We start from the raw sequence: 15,708 nt of genomic DNA on the forward strand, positions 1-15,708 counted from the left end.
GAATCTGCAGAAGCCGGGACTGGGACTGAAGAATCTGCAGAAGCCGGGACTGGGACTGAAGAATCTGCAGAAGCCGGGACTGGGACTGAAGAATCCGCAGAAGCCGGGACTGGGCTGAAGCATATTTAGATTAACCTAAGACTGGAGCGGAAAATTCTGTAAAAGCATGGACTGAGCCTGAAGAACCCAGGAATGGGACTGGAGAACCTGCAGAAGCCGGGAATGGGACTGGAGAACCTGTAGAAGCCGGGACTGGGACTGAAGAACCTGCAGAAGCCGGGACTGGGCTGAAGCATATTTAGATTAACCTAAGACTGGAGCGGAAAATTCTGTAAAAGCATGGACTGAGACTGAAGAACCTTCAGAAGCCGGGAATGGGACTGGAGAACCTGTAGCAGCCAGGACTGGGACTGAAGAACCTGTAGAAGCCAGGACTGGGACTGAAGAACCTGTAGAAGCCAGGACTGGGACTGAAGAACCTGTAGAAGCCAGGACTGGGACTGAAGAACCTGCAGAACCCAGAAATGGGACTGAAGAACCTGCAGAAGCCGGGACTGGGACTGAAGCATCTGTAGAACCTAAGACTGGGGCAGAAGAGTCTGTAAAAGCCGGGACTGGGACTGAAGAATCTGTAGATGCCAGGACTAACTTCGTACACCATACTGTATATCAGCTTTGGTTTCCACACTCTAAAAAAAGTTGAGCATAAATAAAAAAGAAGTTATCCTTGGGATAATATCAGTCTCCATTCAGAAAATTATTGTGCATGGCCATACTGATACAGCCAGTCACAAATCACGCATTAACACCTGAATTGCACATAATAAAATAAATATACAAACATTTTGACATGTATAACGCTGACAAAATAATTATAAAAGTCTTCTGGAATAATGGAAGGGAGCAGTGTCCCCCTAATCGTCTCTGCATTTAGACAAAAAATTGGGGTCCGTGGTTGCTAAGGGCAACAAAGGAGCCCCTGTCATTCCATCGCTTTCAAATAAAGACATTTGACGTCATTACGTAAGCGACAGGTCGCAGGAACTTGACAGTTCCCGCTCGTTCCTCTGATTGGACGTGATCCTCTAATGTCACGTATCGGCCTGGCGAATGAAGGACTGAGGAGCGTCGTGACCCGGAAGTGAATGGCTGTGTTCCGTCGGCGGGGTTGTGTTGTGTTTACATTAGAAGAGCCGGAGAGTCGTGGGGACAGAGGTGTGTGCACTGTGCCTTTTTCTAGAATACAGTCCGGTATAATAGAATTATGTATATACAGGACAATAGCGCTGCTGTGATTAGTGACAGCTCCCGGCTTCGCTTTATTCATGAATTCTCCAATATCCTGGCACTGTCCTTATCATTCTGGTGAGAGGGATCCTAAAACATTCCACCACAGGGCCCGCTGGGACCTCTAATTCTACCCCAGGGTGTGTGGAGACATTTCACTCCTCCCCAAGGTGTGCTGAGACTTATAGTTCAGTCCCAGGGTATGCTGAGGGTTATTATTCACGTTCATGTCATAGACATATCATTTCATCCCTAGATTACACCAAGACTTATTCATAATATTATGTTCCAAGGCAGGGGTGTCAAACTCAAATACACAGAGGGCCGAAATAAAAAACCTAGACCAAGTCGCAGGCCAAACTTGAAATTTATTTAAAAAAATTGACAAAGATTTTTCTTCTCATTAGATATAAAACATTTTCATATGGAAACAAATAGGTTTTGCTTAACATTTAATCTGGAACAAGCCTATAATAGAGAAAGGTGCATAATCATTTTTTTTATTTTACTGCATGATAGAAAAATAAAAGGACAACAATAAGCTATGCAGAAGATAAGTCTTTTGGATTTTGTTTATCCTGGAGTATGACAAAACTTTCATTTTGGTGTAATCTACATGGTTGTCATTAGTATAGTAGGGTAAGCAGTCTTGTTCCTTCCTATTGTTTTTTCTATTTGTTTTACTTTGCCAGAGAATGTAATGTGAAAACAAATTAATTGCTGCATTCATTTTGTTTCACATTGTATTCTCTGGCTTACCTGTCAGTATAAACTCTGCGGGGTCCATGCATAGGCTGCTGTTCCATAGACATGAGTGATGCCGCTACTTCAATTCATTACTTGCGTCTATAAAATGCAGGGCAACGCATAGGCAGAAAGGCCGCTGGTCTGGAGATGCGAATGATGCCGAGAATTGTAGTAACGGCATCACTCATGTCTATGGAACAGCATCTTAATATGAATTCCTGCTGGCCCACCTAAGGATTGTAGTAGCGGCGGGCCAGCTGCAATTCATATTAGGAATTTTTTGGGGGGCCAAAAAAAGGTTGTTGCGGGACAGAGTTTGACACCCCTGTCCTAAGGGTTATTATTTCACCCCAAAGTATGCTGAGACCAATCTTTCCACCCCAGGGTATGTGGAGAGATTTAATTCTACCCTAGGGTACACCAATACATATTCCTCCCCGGGATGTGCTGAGACTTATAGTTCAGTCCCAGGGTATGCTGAGGGTTATAGTTCAGTCCCAGGGTATGCTGAGGGTTATAGTTCAGTCCCAGGGTATGCTGAGGGTTATAGTTCAGTCCCAGGGTATGCCGAGGGTTATAGTTCAGTCCCAGGGTTTGCTGAGGGTTATAGTTCAGTCCCAGGGTTTGCTGAGGGTTTTAGTTCAGTCCCTATAATATGCTCAGACCGATCATTCTACCCCAGAGTATGCCAAGACCTATACTTCCACCCCAAAGTAAATATCATTCACGCTAAGACTTATCATTCTTATTAGTATGTCCTAAGGGTTATTATTTCACCCCGTAGTATGCTGAGACCGATCATTCCGCCCCAGGGTTGTCAAGACCTATAATTTCTCTTCAAGGTACATGCCATCCCTAGGTTACACCGAGGCTTTTCATTCCTCCCCAGGGTAGGCTGAGACTTACAATTCTGTCCCAGAATATGCTGGGGGTTATCAATCCACCCCAGATTATGTTGAAACCAGTAAATCCTCCCCAGGGTATGCTGAACATTATCATTCCTCTCCAGGATTTGTGGAGACCTAAAATTCCTTCTTATGGTATGCTGAGAGTTTATCATTCTACCCATAGAGTATACTGAGAGCTCCCCAGGGTACCTGGACACTTATAATTCCACCCATGGTATGTGAAGACCAATAATTCTTCTGCTAGGTACACCAAGACTTATCATTCCACCCCAGGGTACTCCAAGACTCATCATTCCATTCCTTGGGTATGCCGAGGCTCATCATTCCATTCCTTGGGTATGCCGAGGCTCATCATTCCACGTCAGGGTGCCCCAAGACCCATCAATCCGCCCCATGGTGTAAATGAGCATTAATATTTTACCACAAAGTAAGCTGAGACACATTATCCCCCCCCCCCCCCCCAGGATTTTCTGCAATTTGTTGTTCTCTCTAGGGTATGCTCAGGGTTATTCCACCCCATAGTATGCTGAGACCAATCATTCCATTCCAGGGTTGTCAGGACTTCTATAATACCTCCCTGAGGTACACCATGAAGTGTCATGCTATCCCTAGGTTATACCGAGGCTTATTAATCATCCCCAGGATATGCTGAGATTTACAATTCTGTCTCAGAATATGCTGGGGGTTGTCATTCCACCCCAGATTATGTTGAAACCAATAAATACTCCCCAGGTTATGCTGAGCCCTGTCATTGCTCCCCAGGATATGTGGGGATCTAAAATTCCTCCCTAGGGTATGCTCAGATTTATCATTCCACTCATAGGGTATGCTGAGAGCTCCCCAGGGTACACGGTCACTTATCATTCCACCCAGGGTGAAGACCAATAATGCTTCAGCAAGGTACAGCAAGACTAATCGTTCCTCCTCAGGGTATGCTGAAACTTATCATTCCATTCCTTGGGTATGCCGAGGCTCATCATTACATGCCAGGGTACACCAAGCCTTATCATTCCTTCCCAGGGTACAGCAGGACCCATCAATCCACTCCAGGGTACAAATGAGCATTTCACCACAAGGTAAGCTGAGACATATTATTCTGTTCTAAGGTATGCTGAGATTTATCATTCTTCTTCAGGGCATGTTGCAAATTTTCATTCCTCCCCAGGGTATGCAGAGAGTTATTTCCCTGGGGGGAGGGGTGTATGCTAAAACTCATGCTTTTTCTGCAAGACATGCTGGGACTAATCATTCTCCCTGATGCTGTATTGAAACCTCTGTTTCCTCCACAAGACATGATGTGACCTATCATTTTTTCCCAGGGTAAGCCATGAGGTATTTTTCCTCTGCAAGATCTGTTGGGACTCATCATTTACCTTAGAGAATACAGAAACTTGTGCTTCTCTCTTTCTGCAAGGCATGCATTGACTAATTAATTACTCCTATAGAACTCAAAGTTGTGGTTTTGATTTTGTATATTAGTTTCACAATCATTTACCTTAAGATCAGTAATAGTGCTAACAACACTTTCCCTTTATTAATGTACATAGAGTGACCAGTCCTCTGTAGAAAGACACCAAAGGTCTAAATAGTCTCCTTATACTCCCAGACCAAGCACATTAAAGTCTAATTAGTGAAGCAAAGAAAGTGGTTTGTATACCTCTCATATTATTCATCCTTCCTGCCTGCCTTCCTAAGCTCAAATGCTGCAGTGAGACGAACAATGGGAGAAGACTGTGGTGTCATTGTTAGATGTTTGAGTGGGGGTGGGGGGTTAAGGAAAAGATTTAGCTTTGTAGAACGATTGACAAGCTGCAAAGCCACTAAATCACTCCTAATAGCAGATATATATATATATATATATATATATATATATATAATCAACTGATACAACCATGTGCATGTGTTTTGTACTCCTCTGGTGAAATATGAGTTTCACCAATACGTTACTGGTGGAAACTTTTTATAAGGTTGGCAGTTGTTTCTTAGTCACCCAGTTCAGAATAACTTTACTTGCTGATTCTTGAATTCCTCAAACACTTCTATTATCTCATTCTCCGATTCACTTTTTTATGATCCTCCTGTGATATCTGTCAGCTGTATGATGGGTCTGTTGCATGCATTTAAATGCATGAATTGGTATGATTGGATTATATTTGACCCATCCCTCCTACCCAAGATTTTTTATGCTGTTTATATTCTGTTTTTCATAGTTTTGCCTTCACGTAATCTTAATTTTTAGCATGTTGTATTATTATATTTGTCACAGTGATCATTGATAAATGCAATGTAACTATTTTGTTACACTGTACATAGTTGCCCTTATATGTAGATAAATGGCTTTTCTTGTGATTTCTTCTGTAAAATTAAAAACAGGGTTTCTTTTTTTAAAGATAACATAAATTATTTCTAAATTTTTTATACTTAGGTAAAGCTTTGCTATGCGAAATGCATGAATCTCACAATGTGCAGAAAAGTTAGTAATTCATTTCAGTAAGGGGGGAGGGGAAGCTGTGCAACTATGCAAGACTGAATAGACAGTTTAGTTCAGCTGGAGTTCAGCTTTAACTCCAAACAGTTGTCTCCTTATTCATCTCACCTATTGTTTAGTTTCATTTTTTACACGTTATTTTTGTTTTGCTTTGTAACATTGTGTTTAAAGAAAAATGCACTGGGGGTCAGGGCGCAAAGAGAGTGAAGTTCACTTGGACCTGGTTCTGCTAAATTGAATACAGTACATCAGCTGATTATCACTTTTTGCTTCAGCAATAATATAACACATTATGGTAGTGATTAGTACCCCCCTGTGATTACGGTATTTCTTTTTATCTACCTGCTTTTCCACCTTTGTTTTTATATACCCTTACGTATTTCTTTTCTTTTATATCATTTTTCTTTGTCTTAAAATATTTAAAAAAACGGAGTTTTGACGTCCAGGTTTGTTTGCATTTAATTTTGATATTTGTTTACACTGAACTGATGGAAGCACCTATTTTAATATATTATGTTGTTTGATGACTGTACAGATTTGTTTTTTTTTCTTCCAGGGTATGCACTTTTTTTTTGTCTCTGTACTTTACTACTGTATTCTATGTTTATTACTATTGTCATTCCTGAAATGTCTCAACATGTAATGTCTATGAAGTGTCTCAAAATCCCTACAAGGGTTGATAAATGCTTCTCATTTTGTAATAAAAACATTTTAGTACAGTGATTTGTAGATGTGTTTATATCTGCAGTAACATTGTTTAAAAATTACATTACTGGTCAGTAAGGCCGTAATGTCACGTGTAAGTGCCTGGGTTAAAAAGAAAGGAGAAGAGCTAACATTTAAGTGGCTGACATTCACTTTAGAGTTGGAAGGATGTAATGGCTGGATTGTGTTCTTATGTACCATTTTTATCTTTTCCAGGTGACTGGTAGATGAGGGGCCTCTTAATATTTCAAGGTGAGTAATAATTGTTTTAATGCATCAGTGTTAATACTTGTGTTCTGTACTGTTTAGATGATTTTCACCTTAAGGCTGTGTTTATAAAACAGGGAATCATACATTCCTACGTGGGAATCAATTACTGTTATTGAAAAACATGAACCTGGAAGAATCCTACAAGACAATGTGTTAGGGAATGTCAGATCCCCGGTGTTATAAAATGAGCCCTATGTCACAGAATAATTAAAGAATGCTAAAGTAACAATTTCTAGTGAAGTATATATACCGTTAAGGGTCTAATAAAGATTCGGGAAGCAGTCTTTTTCATATACGCTCCAATTCTCCTGGAGCTCTAATACAAAATTATCATACACTACCTAGTGGGAATCAATTACTGCCATTGAAACACGTGGACCTGGAAGATTCCCACCAGGGAACGTTTGAGAGAATGTCAGATTTCCCGTTTTTATAAATAGAGCCCCATGTGTCCCCAGAGTACTAAAACACTCGCCTTCCGTTTTAGTTAAAAAGTTAGTCATGTTGAAAAAAGACATCAAGTTCAACCCCTGGGAAATAAACATATCCCAGATATAAAATCTCATTGACATAGTTGATCCATAGGAAGGCAAAAAAAACCTTGATACAATTTGCTCCAACAGAGTAAAAATATCCTTCTTGATTCCCTTGGATGTTCCCTGGATCAACAGTCTCTGTTATCTTTACTTTAAAGCTTTAATACCCAGTTATATTCTGTTCCTCCTTTTAATTCTTTGTGTGACCTGAGCCAGGGCTGTATAGGCTTTGTAAGAAACCTATCTCAGCCCAGTGCTTTTACCCTTTGTGTGACACGTATTTCTGCTGTGTTTTTTAGTTTTTAGTCTCTAGATAGAACTATTATTATATGTGTGAATGTGATGTTTTTCACAGATGCCTCTTGGACTAAAGCCAACATGCAGTGTGTGCAAAACCACCTCATCTTCTATGTGGAAAAAGGGAAGCCAGGGAGAAATTCTCTGCAATAGCTGCACGGGGAAGGGCAGTGGTGGGGGCAGCAATCACAGCAGTGCCAGCGGCTCCAGTACTGCACACAGCGGGCCCAGCTTTGCCAGTGCCTCGACCTCCCAACAAAGTAATGGAGGCAACACTAAGCAGGTACACCATTTTTAAATACAATCATCGAGTTCTTGTAGTGATCACCAATGCCTTGATCTGACAAATGTAAATTTACTACATATACAGAAGATGTGTTCCTGCTCGGTGGTTGCACAGTGTGTCTAAGTATGTGCTGTCTACTGGTGAGCAGTTAGATCCAATTCACTTATCAGTCAATCACTTTTAAAGTCCTGGTCAGACAGGGCCTCTCTGCTGCTCCAATTCAAGTCTGTGTGAGGACTAGTGTTGGTGTTCGAATTTGGGTTGTCCTTATATTCAACCTGAATATGGCTGTTCGAAATCAGACAGACCCGACCCGAAAAACACAAAATGCGACTTTGCAAATTCCAGTGTAAAAAAATGTGTTAAAAAATGAGGCTTCAAGGTAAAGTAATTTATTGAATGTGTGTGATTTGTGTAACTAACTTTTATTTTTTTATAGGTTATCCCACCATGGCAGGATGCTTCCCACGGCTGCACAACCGTGGGAATCCTTCTGTCAGTGTGGGATCCCCGGGCGCTAGAGGTTAAATGAGGACAAGACTCCCCATTCATCACCTCTAGTGCTTTGTGATTGGCTGAGGAAAAGTAAAAGGTATGTGTTCTTGGATAGAGAGTCTCTATCCAAGAACACATACTATAGTTACACTTGGGCTGCAAGTCCAATCAGCGGAGCGGACCTGTCAGCTCCGCTCCCCTGATTGCTCTTGCAGTTTTACACAGTCAAGAAAATAACCCAAATTTTCCCCCCTATAGACTTTAATGGTGTTCGAATTCGGCATTCGATCCCCCGAAAAAAAACGGGCTATATGATCAAATAGCCGCCGAATCGAACACTGAGCTATTTGACCAATGCTAGTGAAGACACATTGGGCCTGATTTATTAAAGCTCTCCTAGGCTGGAGAAGATACACTTTCATTACTAAACCTGAAATGGATCTGGTCCAGGATTGAAAACATTTGCTAACAAATAGAAAATGACTTTTAAGAACTACATTTTGGATTGGCTGGATGACCCAGCTTCAATGATGAAAGTGTATCCTCTCCAGCTTTGGATAGCCCATTGTGTTTGATTTATTAAAGCTCTCCAAGACTACAGAAGATAGACTATCATGGGAAAACCTTGGAGATCCAGCAAACCTGCAGTGGATTTCCTAAAAGGCATTTGCTGTTGCTAAATGTTTTCAGTTCTGGACCAGATCCATTCCAGGTTTGCTGGATCACCCAAGATCCCTTGTTATAGTCTATTTTCTGTATTTGTGAAAAGCTTTAATAAATCAGGCCTATTATGTTGAGGATTTACTCAGCTCTGTTAACCAAGAGTACTGCAGCATGAGGTTCAGAAGCTGCATGTGCAAGACTTTAAGCTCTGACATATGTCATTAGGTCATTGTTACCCTACAAAATACTTCCTGTGTTTAGAGGCTAATTATGAACATTTTTTGTTCGTTTTTTTACAGAAACATGACCTAGTTGCCAGATAATAAAATAAAATAAATCTTTTTTTTTCCCTTTAATAGTCCAAGCAGGAAATCCACAGAAGATCGGCCCGTTTGAGGAATACAAAGTATAAGTCGGCCCCAGCTGTAGAAAAGAAGGTTTCCACCAAAGGCAAAGGAAGGCGGCATATTTTTAAACTGAAAAATGTAAGCTGATCGGTCTTTATGAAGATAAGTGAAGTTTAAGAATTACAAAGCATAAAATATAAAAGCAAAAATAGTGACTCAAATCTTGCCTCTTCTGCTGCCTGTCTGTAGAGAGGAGAGATTTCAGTTTTTGAGAAATCTTTGGAATCTGACATTTGCTTGTTGTGTTTATTCTTGTTTCATGGTTGTTTGATGTGGGGAACAATAAATCCCTTCTGGGAGTGTTGGATTCTAATGAAATTTTCAGCCATTACTTTCTTAATTAAAGCTCTCCCAGGCTGGAGACGATATATTATCATCAGTGAACATGAGTGATCCAGCAAATCTGGAATGGATTTCTTATTTTTAGCAAATGTTTTCATCAGCAATTACTCACGGTGCCAATTGTGTGCAGTGTACTGATAAATAGAATTTAGGAATCTGTTTTTATACAAACCAGGAGTTGTGACTTTTTCAAATTGGCAAAACTGTTTCAGTAACATATTAATAAATTTCATTTCCAAAGTGTTACCAACCATAAAAATTATATATAACAATGCTATGTTAGTGAAGGTTTGTTGTGAGTATATGGCTTAAAGTATTAAAGCCTGACAGCCATAATGGTTAGCAGTGTCTGCCTACCTATTTCATAATTATTATTGTTATCAATATTAATAAACCGTGTTTATTTAGGGCCAACATATTACACAGCGCTGTGCTACTGTATTAAATATTTGTAAAGGAATTTGTAAATAGAAATTTGTTCTGTATTGTTTACCATGTTTGGTTCTCTTTTTAGCCTATTAAGGCACCGGAATCTGTGTCCACGATAGTGACCTCGGAATTCTTATTCCACAGGGTATGTTTCTGTATTTATTGATTGATTTTTGCTTTTATTATGTATTCTGCATGGGGAAAAATGAGTGTAGTTTTTATTATTATTTTTATTTACCAGTATTTATATAGCACTGACATATTAGGTAGCACTTTACAAAGTCTATAGTCAATTCACAAGCTGTCCCTCAAAGGGGCTCACAATCTAATGTCCCCACCATATGTCTTTAATAAAGTCTAAGGTCAATTTTGGGGTAAGCCAACTAATCTAACTGCATGTTTTTTTGGAATGTGGGAGGAAACTGTAGGACCTGGGGAAATCCATGCAAACAGGGTGAGAACCTGCAAACTCCATGCAGATAGTGTCCTGGCCAAGATTTGAACCTGAGACCTAGCGCTGCAAAGGCCAGAGTGCTAACCACTAAACCGCTAACATTATCACTAGCCCAATAATATCCATTATTTATAAAGTGCTGCACATACTACAGTGGTTACTAGAAAAACATTAATAACAATAGTAATTTAACAAGCACTTCGAGTTTTTGAGCAAGTTGAGTGAGATATTACTTAATAGGATGTGACTTGTTGCAGGGATTGTACTATCAGATCGGTGATGTGGTGTCCGTTGTTGATGACGATGATGGAAAAACATATTATGCTCAGATAAGAGGCTTCATTCAAGATCAGTACTGTGAGAAGAGCGCTGCTTTGACTTGGCTCATCCCTACCCTCGCCAGCCCCAAAGATCACTTTGATCCAGCTACTTACATCATAGGTACGTTTGTCAGTCCTTTATCTACTGAATCCTTGCAGTCAGCGTAAAATTTCATAAATATCCACACCTAGCTTCAGTTTTCCCAATATATGGGAAATGCTCTTTGGCTTCCCTGTTTCTCTTAAAAACTCTAAAATAGCCACCCCTTAGTATACATTGTAAAAAAGGAGAGGTAAACAAAGAGGGATTTTCTTTGGCTTTTTATAACATATATATTGTGAATATTGCAGCATGAAATCTACAGGAAAGAAATGTTTTGCTCAGGACCCTTTTTTAAATCATGGAGAAATAATCCACTGGTGCTTCAAATCTTAAAGGATATATATACAGTAACCAGACCAAAACAGTCCAAAAGTATCCCTTTGAGCATAATTAGATCAAATGTAGACTTTTCAGACTGTACTGTGTCTCCAGCTTATTTGCGCTTAACGTTGTCAAGAAAATCGAAACCTTACGATTTTTGTAATGTGGGAGGAAACTGAAGTACCCGGAGGAAACCCACGCAAGCACAGGGAGAACCTGCAAACTCCATGCAGATGGAGTGCTGGCCAAGATTCGAACCTGGGACCTAGCTTTGCAAAGGCCAGAGTGCTAACTACTGAGCCACAGTAATATAATGTAAGCCCTCTAATAATGTAATACAAAAAGTCTGCAATTTCATCTCCATGGTACTGCTGTGTGTAATGTTTGGCTTTGAATGTATATTTATGTTTTGATTTGGCTCTTCTAGGACCAGATGAAGACCTCCCCCGCAAAATGGATTGTTTGGACTTTGTCTGCCATGCCCCCTCTGAGTACTTTAAATCTCGTTCCTCACCATTCCCCACTCTCCCCACCCGCCCCGAGCGAGGTTTTATTTGGACTCACATTGGCCCCACACCAGCAATCACGATTAAAGACGCCGTAGGTAATCATGTATAATTTTGATGGATATTTAGACATTTGGGTCTTAACTTTGGAAAGAACCCGCACTCTTTATGGAATATTGGGAACCTGAAGTACGTTCTCTGAATCTGCTGAGAGATGAGATGACATAACTGCCACATTCACCTAAAATGTCTGTTGTCTATAGCAACCGGGTAGTAGGTTCAAGCTATAATCCATAAAAGGATAACATGTTGCCGTCTTTTTGAAACGGTCTTTGTAGTCAGTAGTGAAAGTTCAGTTATAGTATGTATAACCCAGGGTTCCTCCAGAGGTTGCTGGGGGTTCCTTGAGCAGTTTGCACCTCTCAGGTCTGTTTAAGTGAAACCAATATCTTTTTGACTATCTGTAAGGGTGACATTCTTACTATTGGCCAGCAATTTGAGAGGAATTCTTCCCACTGACCACCAAACTAATGTACTGTGAGCTGTGGGAAAAAAAAATATAGGAAGGGTTCCCTAAAGACCTGAAAAATAGTTCATGGGTTTTTTTCATGTTGAAAAGGTTGAGAACCACTGGTATAACCAAAACGTTTTTTTTTTTGTGGAATAAGTTAGGATTAGACCCTTAGAGTTTTTATCTGTGTTCCTTCTTGGCAGATTCACTCACTCGACTTGTCATCCTTCTGAGACAAGCAATTTGAATTCCAAGAAGCAAACTGATGGGTTTTAAACCTTTCCTGTTTTATCCAAAATATTTGGATGCATTTCTCCAACACATACACTTTTCATCATGTTCATCTGTTTAAAAACGCAAAGGGCTCTATTTATAAAGCAGTGAATCTGGCATTCAGTGAAACATTCCCTGTAGCAGAATCTTCTAGGTCTATCTGTTATAATGTTAGTATTGGATTCTCTACTGGGGAAGGTTTAAGTGAATGTCAGATATGTTGATTAAAAAACAGACCCCAAAGTGTGTATTTTTGCTCAGGTACTAAACATATTTGGGATGCTGTTTTTTTCTGTGTTTCTACGGGAAGGTATGGGCTCATTGCATTTATGGCAAGATCCTCTATTTTTCTCTATACATACAACATTCTGAAATATGTGGAAAATGTATGTGTTTTGAAGAGGTGAACTGTTTATTTGTGGTCATATTAAAAAAAAAAAAAAGTTCACAAAGTAATTTTCCTTTTAGGTTTATACTTTTTATTAACTAATGTTTTTTTTTAACATTTTAAAAGAACCCTCAGTATCAAAATACATGAACAGCACTTCTAATGAGTACCTACCTCACCAAAGATTGAACGTCTAACTCTGTAGTCATTTCTTGGGTGACTTACTTTATGCAACAGGTTACTTGGAATCAGTGTTCTCCCCGGAAAGTTCTTTGAGGTGGGGGGGGGGGATCTGTGAGTGGTCAACACTGAGCGGGGCAAGGCACAAAAAATTTAGTGCTCCCAGTTGTTTATGCTATAGGCATCCAGTAATCCCTATTATTGTGTTCTCTACCTTCCCCCTCCACCCCATACCATGTAGCAACTTTATAATGCCTGCCCTGTTAATATGTTCTGTTAGTTCACAATAATAGTAAAACTGGCATGTACTGCTCCCGAGTGACTACTGGCAACTGCTGGGCACCTGGGATTGGTTACAGCCGGTAAATGTTAGGCTTGTTCAGGCCTAGCAGTTTGTCAAGCAGCAATGGTTCCTGGCATGAGGAAGCGGTAAATGCAACCTTACTGCCAGGTGAATTCAGCCTTCAACTTCAGATGTGCCTCCTAGGGCTATATCTAGTTATCTAGGTAAAGCAGAAGTTTTGTGAAACATTTTTCTCTTTACTAGACCACAAACTGAGCACAGTGAATCCTGCGCTGGTTTGGCTTCCCCTTTCTCTGGCGATCGCCAGTCCTTCTAGCGCTGCCATATTCTTTCTCATGTCACCCAATCTTGCAATGTCGAGGTGTGAAAGCGGGTGACATGTCATGTCTGAAAGTTAAAAAAATAAAATTATCAATTTCCATGCGCATGCATGAGAGCGGGCACTTTTTTTTACTGTCTTTACCATTGTGGCCGTAAAGATGGAAGGGAAGAGGTCTTCCCCAAAAGAAATATTAAAATATGTAATAAAATTGTTTTCTATTGTATAAAAGGGATTGTCACTATATAATGTTAGAAATGTGATAGGTCCACTAGAAGAGTATCATGCATGTGAACACGTGTTAGCAGATGGGATTGGAACTGCCATTGTCCCTTCCTTACCAATGCAGAAAATGTGTTAGCAGATGGGGGTGGGACTGCCAGTGTTCCATCCTTATCATTGCCCTGAATGTGTTAGCAGATGGGAACAGGACTGCCGGTGTCCCACTCTAATCAATGCTGAGTGGATGACAGTGGGGCTTCTCCGAACATTGGCACTGCTTATGACAGGTGGGCAGAGGAGTCAAGAATGCCAGGCAGAACGCCCAGGAAAAAGCCTCTGGGGTAGTTATGCTTGGTATTTCAAGTAAAGCTCTGTGTATACATCTGTGAACAGGAGTACAGCAATGAGAAATCTGGAAGTCTAGGCTACAGACTGAAAAATGTATTTTGGTACAAAGCTAAAAAAATTTTTTTTTAATTGGTACATAAAGAAAATAATGGCTGACTGTAAATGCAAATTGGAAAGTAATTATTGTTTTGACATATAAAATGGCTTTTCGAAAATTGTAATGGTGTATATACATTTTTAGCAAACAAAAGTTGTACTTTAAGTATCTGGAACGGACACAGAAGTTGCAAAGGGACCAACAGGCATCCATGAGTTGGATATACAGATGTATTGTTTAAAAAACACTTTTGTGATGTACCCACTCAATGTATTTTATATGTTGCTCAATGTGTTCTTGATTTATATTTGCTGTTTTATCTGTGCTTTTTTACCTAGTGTAAAATAAATTTAAAATTTACATACACTTTAAATATACAAAACTTCTAGCATTAAATTTGTATATTACCCAACACTACTACTGTCAACTGCTTTATCAATTCCATCTATTCAAATAGAAAATACGTCATACAGATTTCAAGAAAGGTCATGGTAAAGTCCACACATTTCCTTTAAGTAACAATAGCATGAAACATAATATATACATTGGCGGACAAATTTATTGAACACGTCAACATTTTTCTTAGTAAATATATTTCTAATGGGACTATCAACGTTAAAATTACACCAGACGTTGGTAGCAACTCAGGTAATCCAAACATACAAAGAAATCAAAACCATTACCTTCAAAAATTGGGTTAAGCGTAATAAAGTGGAGAGGCACAGGGACTGTCTTGAACACATGAAGGAAATGAAGGGTTAAAAGTGATGGAAAGCCAAGAAACCTGCTGAAGTCTGTCAGTATTTAGAAAGCAATCCTGACCCCTATCAGAGCAAATTAATATAATTAATATTTCTCATTACCAAGGTATCACACATGAATCATATCATGATGGGCAAAGAGCTCCCTCAAGACCTTTGCAATCCTATTGTTGCAAAACATACTAATGGCATTGGTTACAGACGTATTACTAAGCTTCAGAATGTTCCAGTGAACACCGTTGGGGCCATAATCCTGAAGTAGAAAGAACTTCATTTCATTGTAAACTGGCCATGACCAGGTGCTCCTCACAAGAGTTCTGACAGAGGAGTGCAAACGATAATCAGCAGAATCTTCAGAAAGACCTGGAGTTAGCAAGTACAGTTGTTTCAAAGAAAACAATATTTGTAATAACAGTATTGCATTCAACTGGCATGGCCTTTATTTATGTTCACCCTACAAGACTCCACTGCTTAGAAAAAGGCATGTTGAAGCTTTAAAATTTGTTGTACAATATTTGGACAAGCCAGTGAAATACTGGGAGAATATAGTCTGGTCCGATGAGACCAAAATTGAACTCTTTGGATGTCACTGAGCACACCATGTTTGGAGGCGAAACGGCACTGCACATCACCCAAAAAACACCATTCTAACTGTGAAGATAGGAGGGGGAAACACCATGGTTCAAACTTTCCATCCACACACCATATCCATAGATTGTTTCCAGTAGACAAGGGACCCTT

General features: G+C 39.8%; 1 protein-coding gene across 3 annotated transcripts; it reads left to right on the forward strand.

Moving 5' to 3' along the window:
* Window positions 1-1,118: 1,118 nt before the first annotated feature.
* Window positions 1,119-14,620, forward strand: GATAD1 (GATA zinc finger domain containing 1). 3 transcript variants are annotated; one of them, XM_072412850.1, is made up of 7 exons: window positions 1,119-1,215; window positions 6,352-6,387; window positions 7,297-7,521; window positions 9,042-9,167; window positions 9,946-10,005; window positions 10,572-10,755; window positions 11,486-14,620. In XM_072412850.1, the coding sequence occupies exons 3-7, from the start codon at window positions 7,297-7,299 to the stop codon at window positions 11,674-11,676; spliced, it is 786 nt and encodes a 261-aa protein (XP_072268951.1). In that variant the 5' UTR covers window positions 1,119-1,215; window positions 6,352-6,387; the 3' UTR covers window positions 11,677-14,620. The 3 variants fall into 3 exon arrangements, with proteins under 3 accessions (XP_072268951.1, XP_072268952.1, XP_072268953.1); XM_072412851.1 differs by lacking the exon at window positions 1,119-1,215 and adding an exon at window positions 1,264-1,926; XM_072412852.1 differs by lacking the exon at window positions 1,119-1,215 and adding an exon at window positions 3,715-4,018.
* The last annotated feature ends 1,088 nt before the right edge of the window (window positions 14,621-15,708 follow it).

The sequence above is a fragment of the Pyxicephalus adspersus genome, chromosome 5 (genome assembly GCF_032062135.1).
Source record: "Pyxicephalus adspersus chromosome 5, UCB_Pads_2.0, whole genome shotgun sequence".
In the NCBI taxonomy this organism is placed as follows: domain Eukaryota; kingdom Metazoa; phylum Chordata; class Amphibia; order Anura; family Pyxicephalidae; genus Pyxicephalus; species Pyxicephalus adspersus.

Bases quoted from the DNA above. Each gene is read 5' to 3' on its own strand.
- GATAD1 (XM_072412850.1), top strand. From the start codon at position 7,297: ATGCCTCTTGGACTAAAGCCAACATGCAGTGTGTGCAAAACCACCTCA. The intron at 9,168-9,945 runs GTAAGCTGATCG...TTCTCTTTTTAG, and splicing joins ATATTTTTAAACTGAAAAAT to CCTATTAAGGCACCGGAATC. The intron at 10,006-10,571 runs GTATGTTTCTGT...GACTTGTTGCAG, and splicing joins CGGAATTCTTATTCCACAGG to GGATTGTACTATCAGATCGG.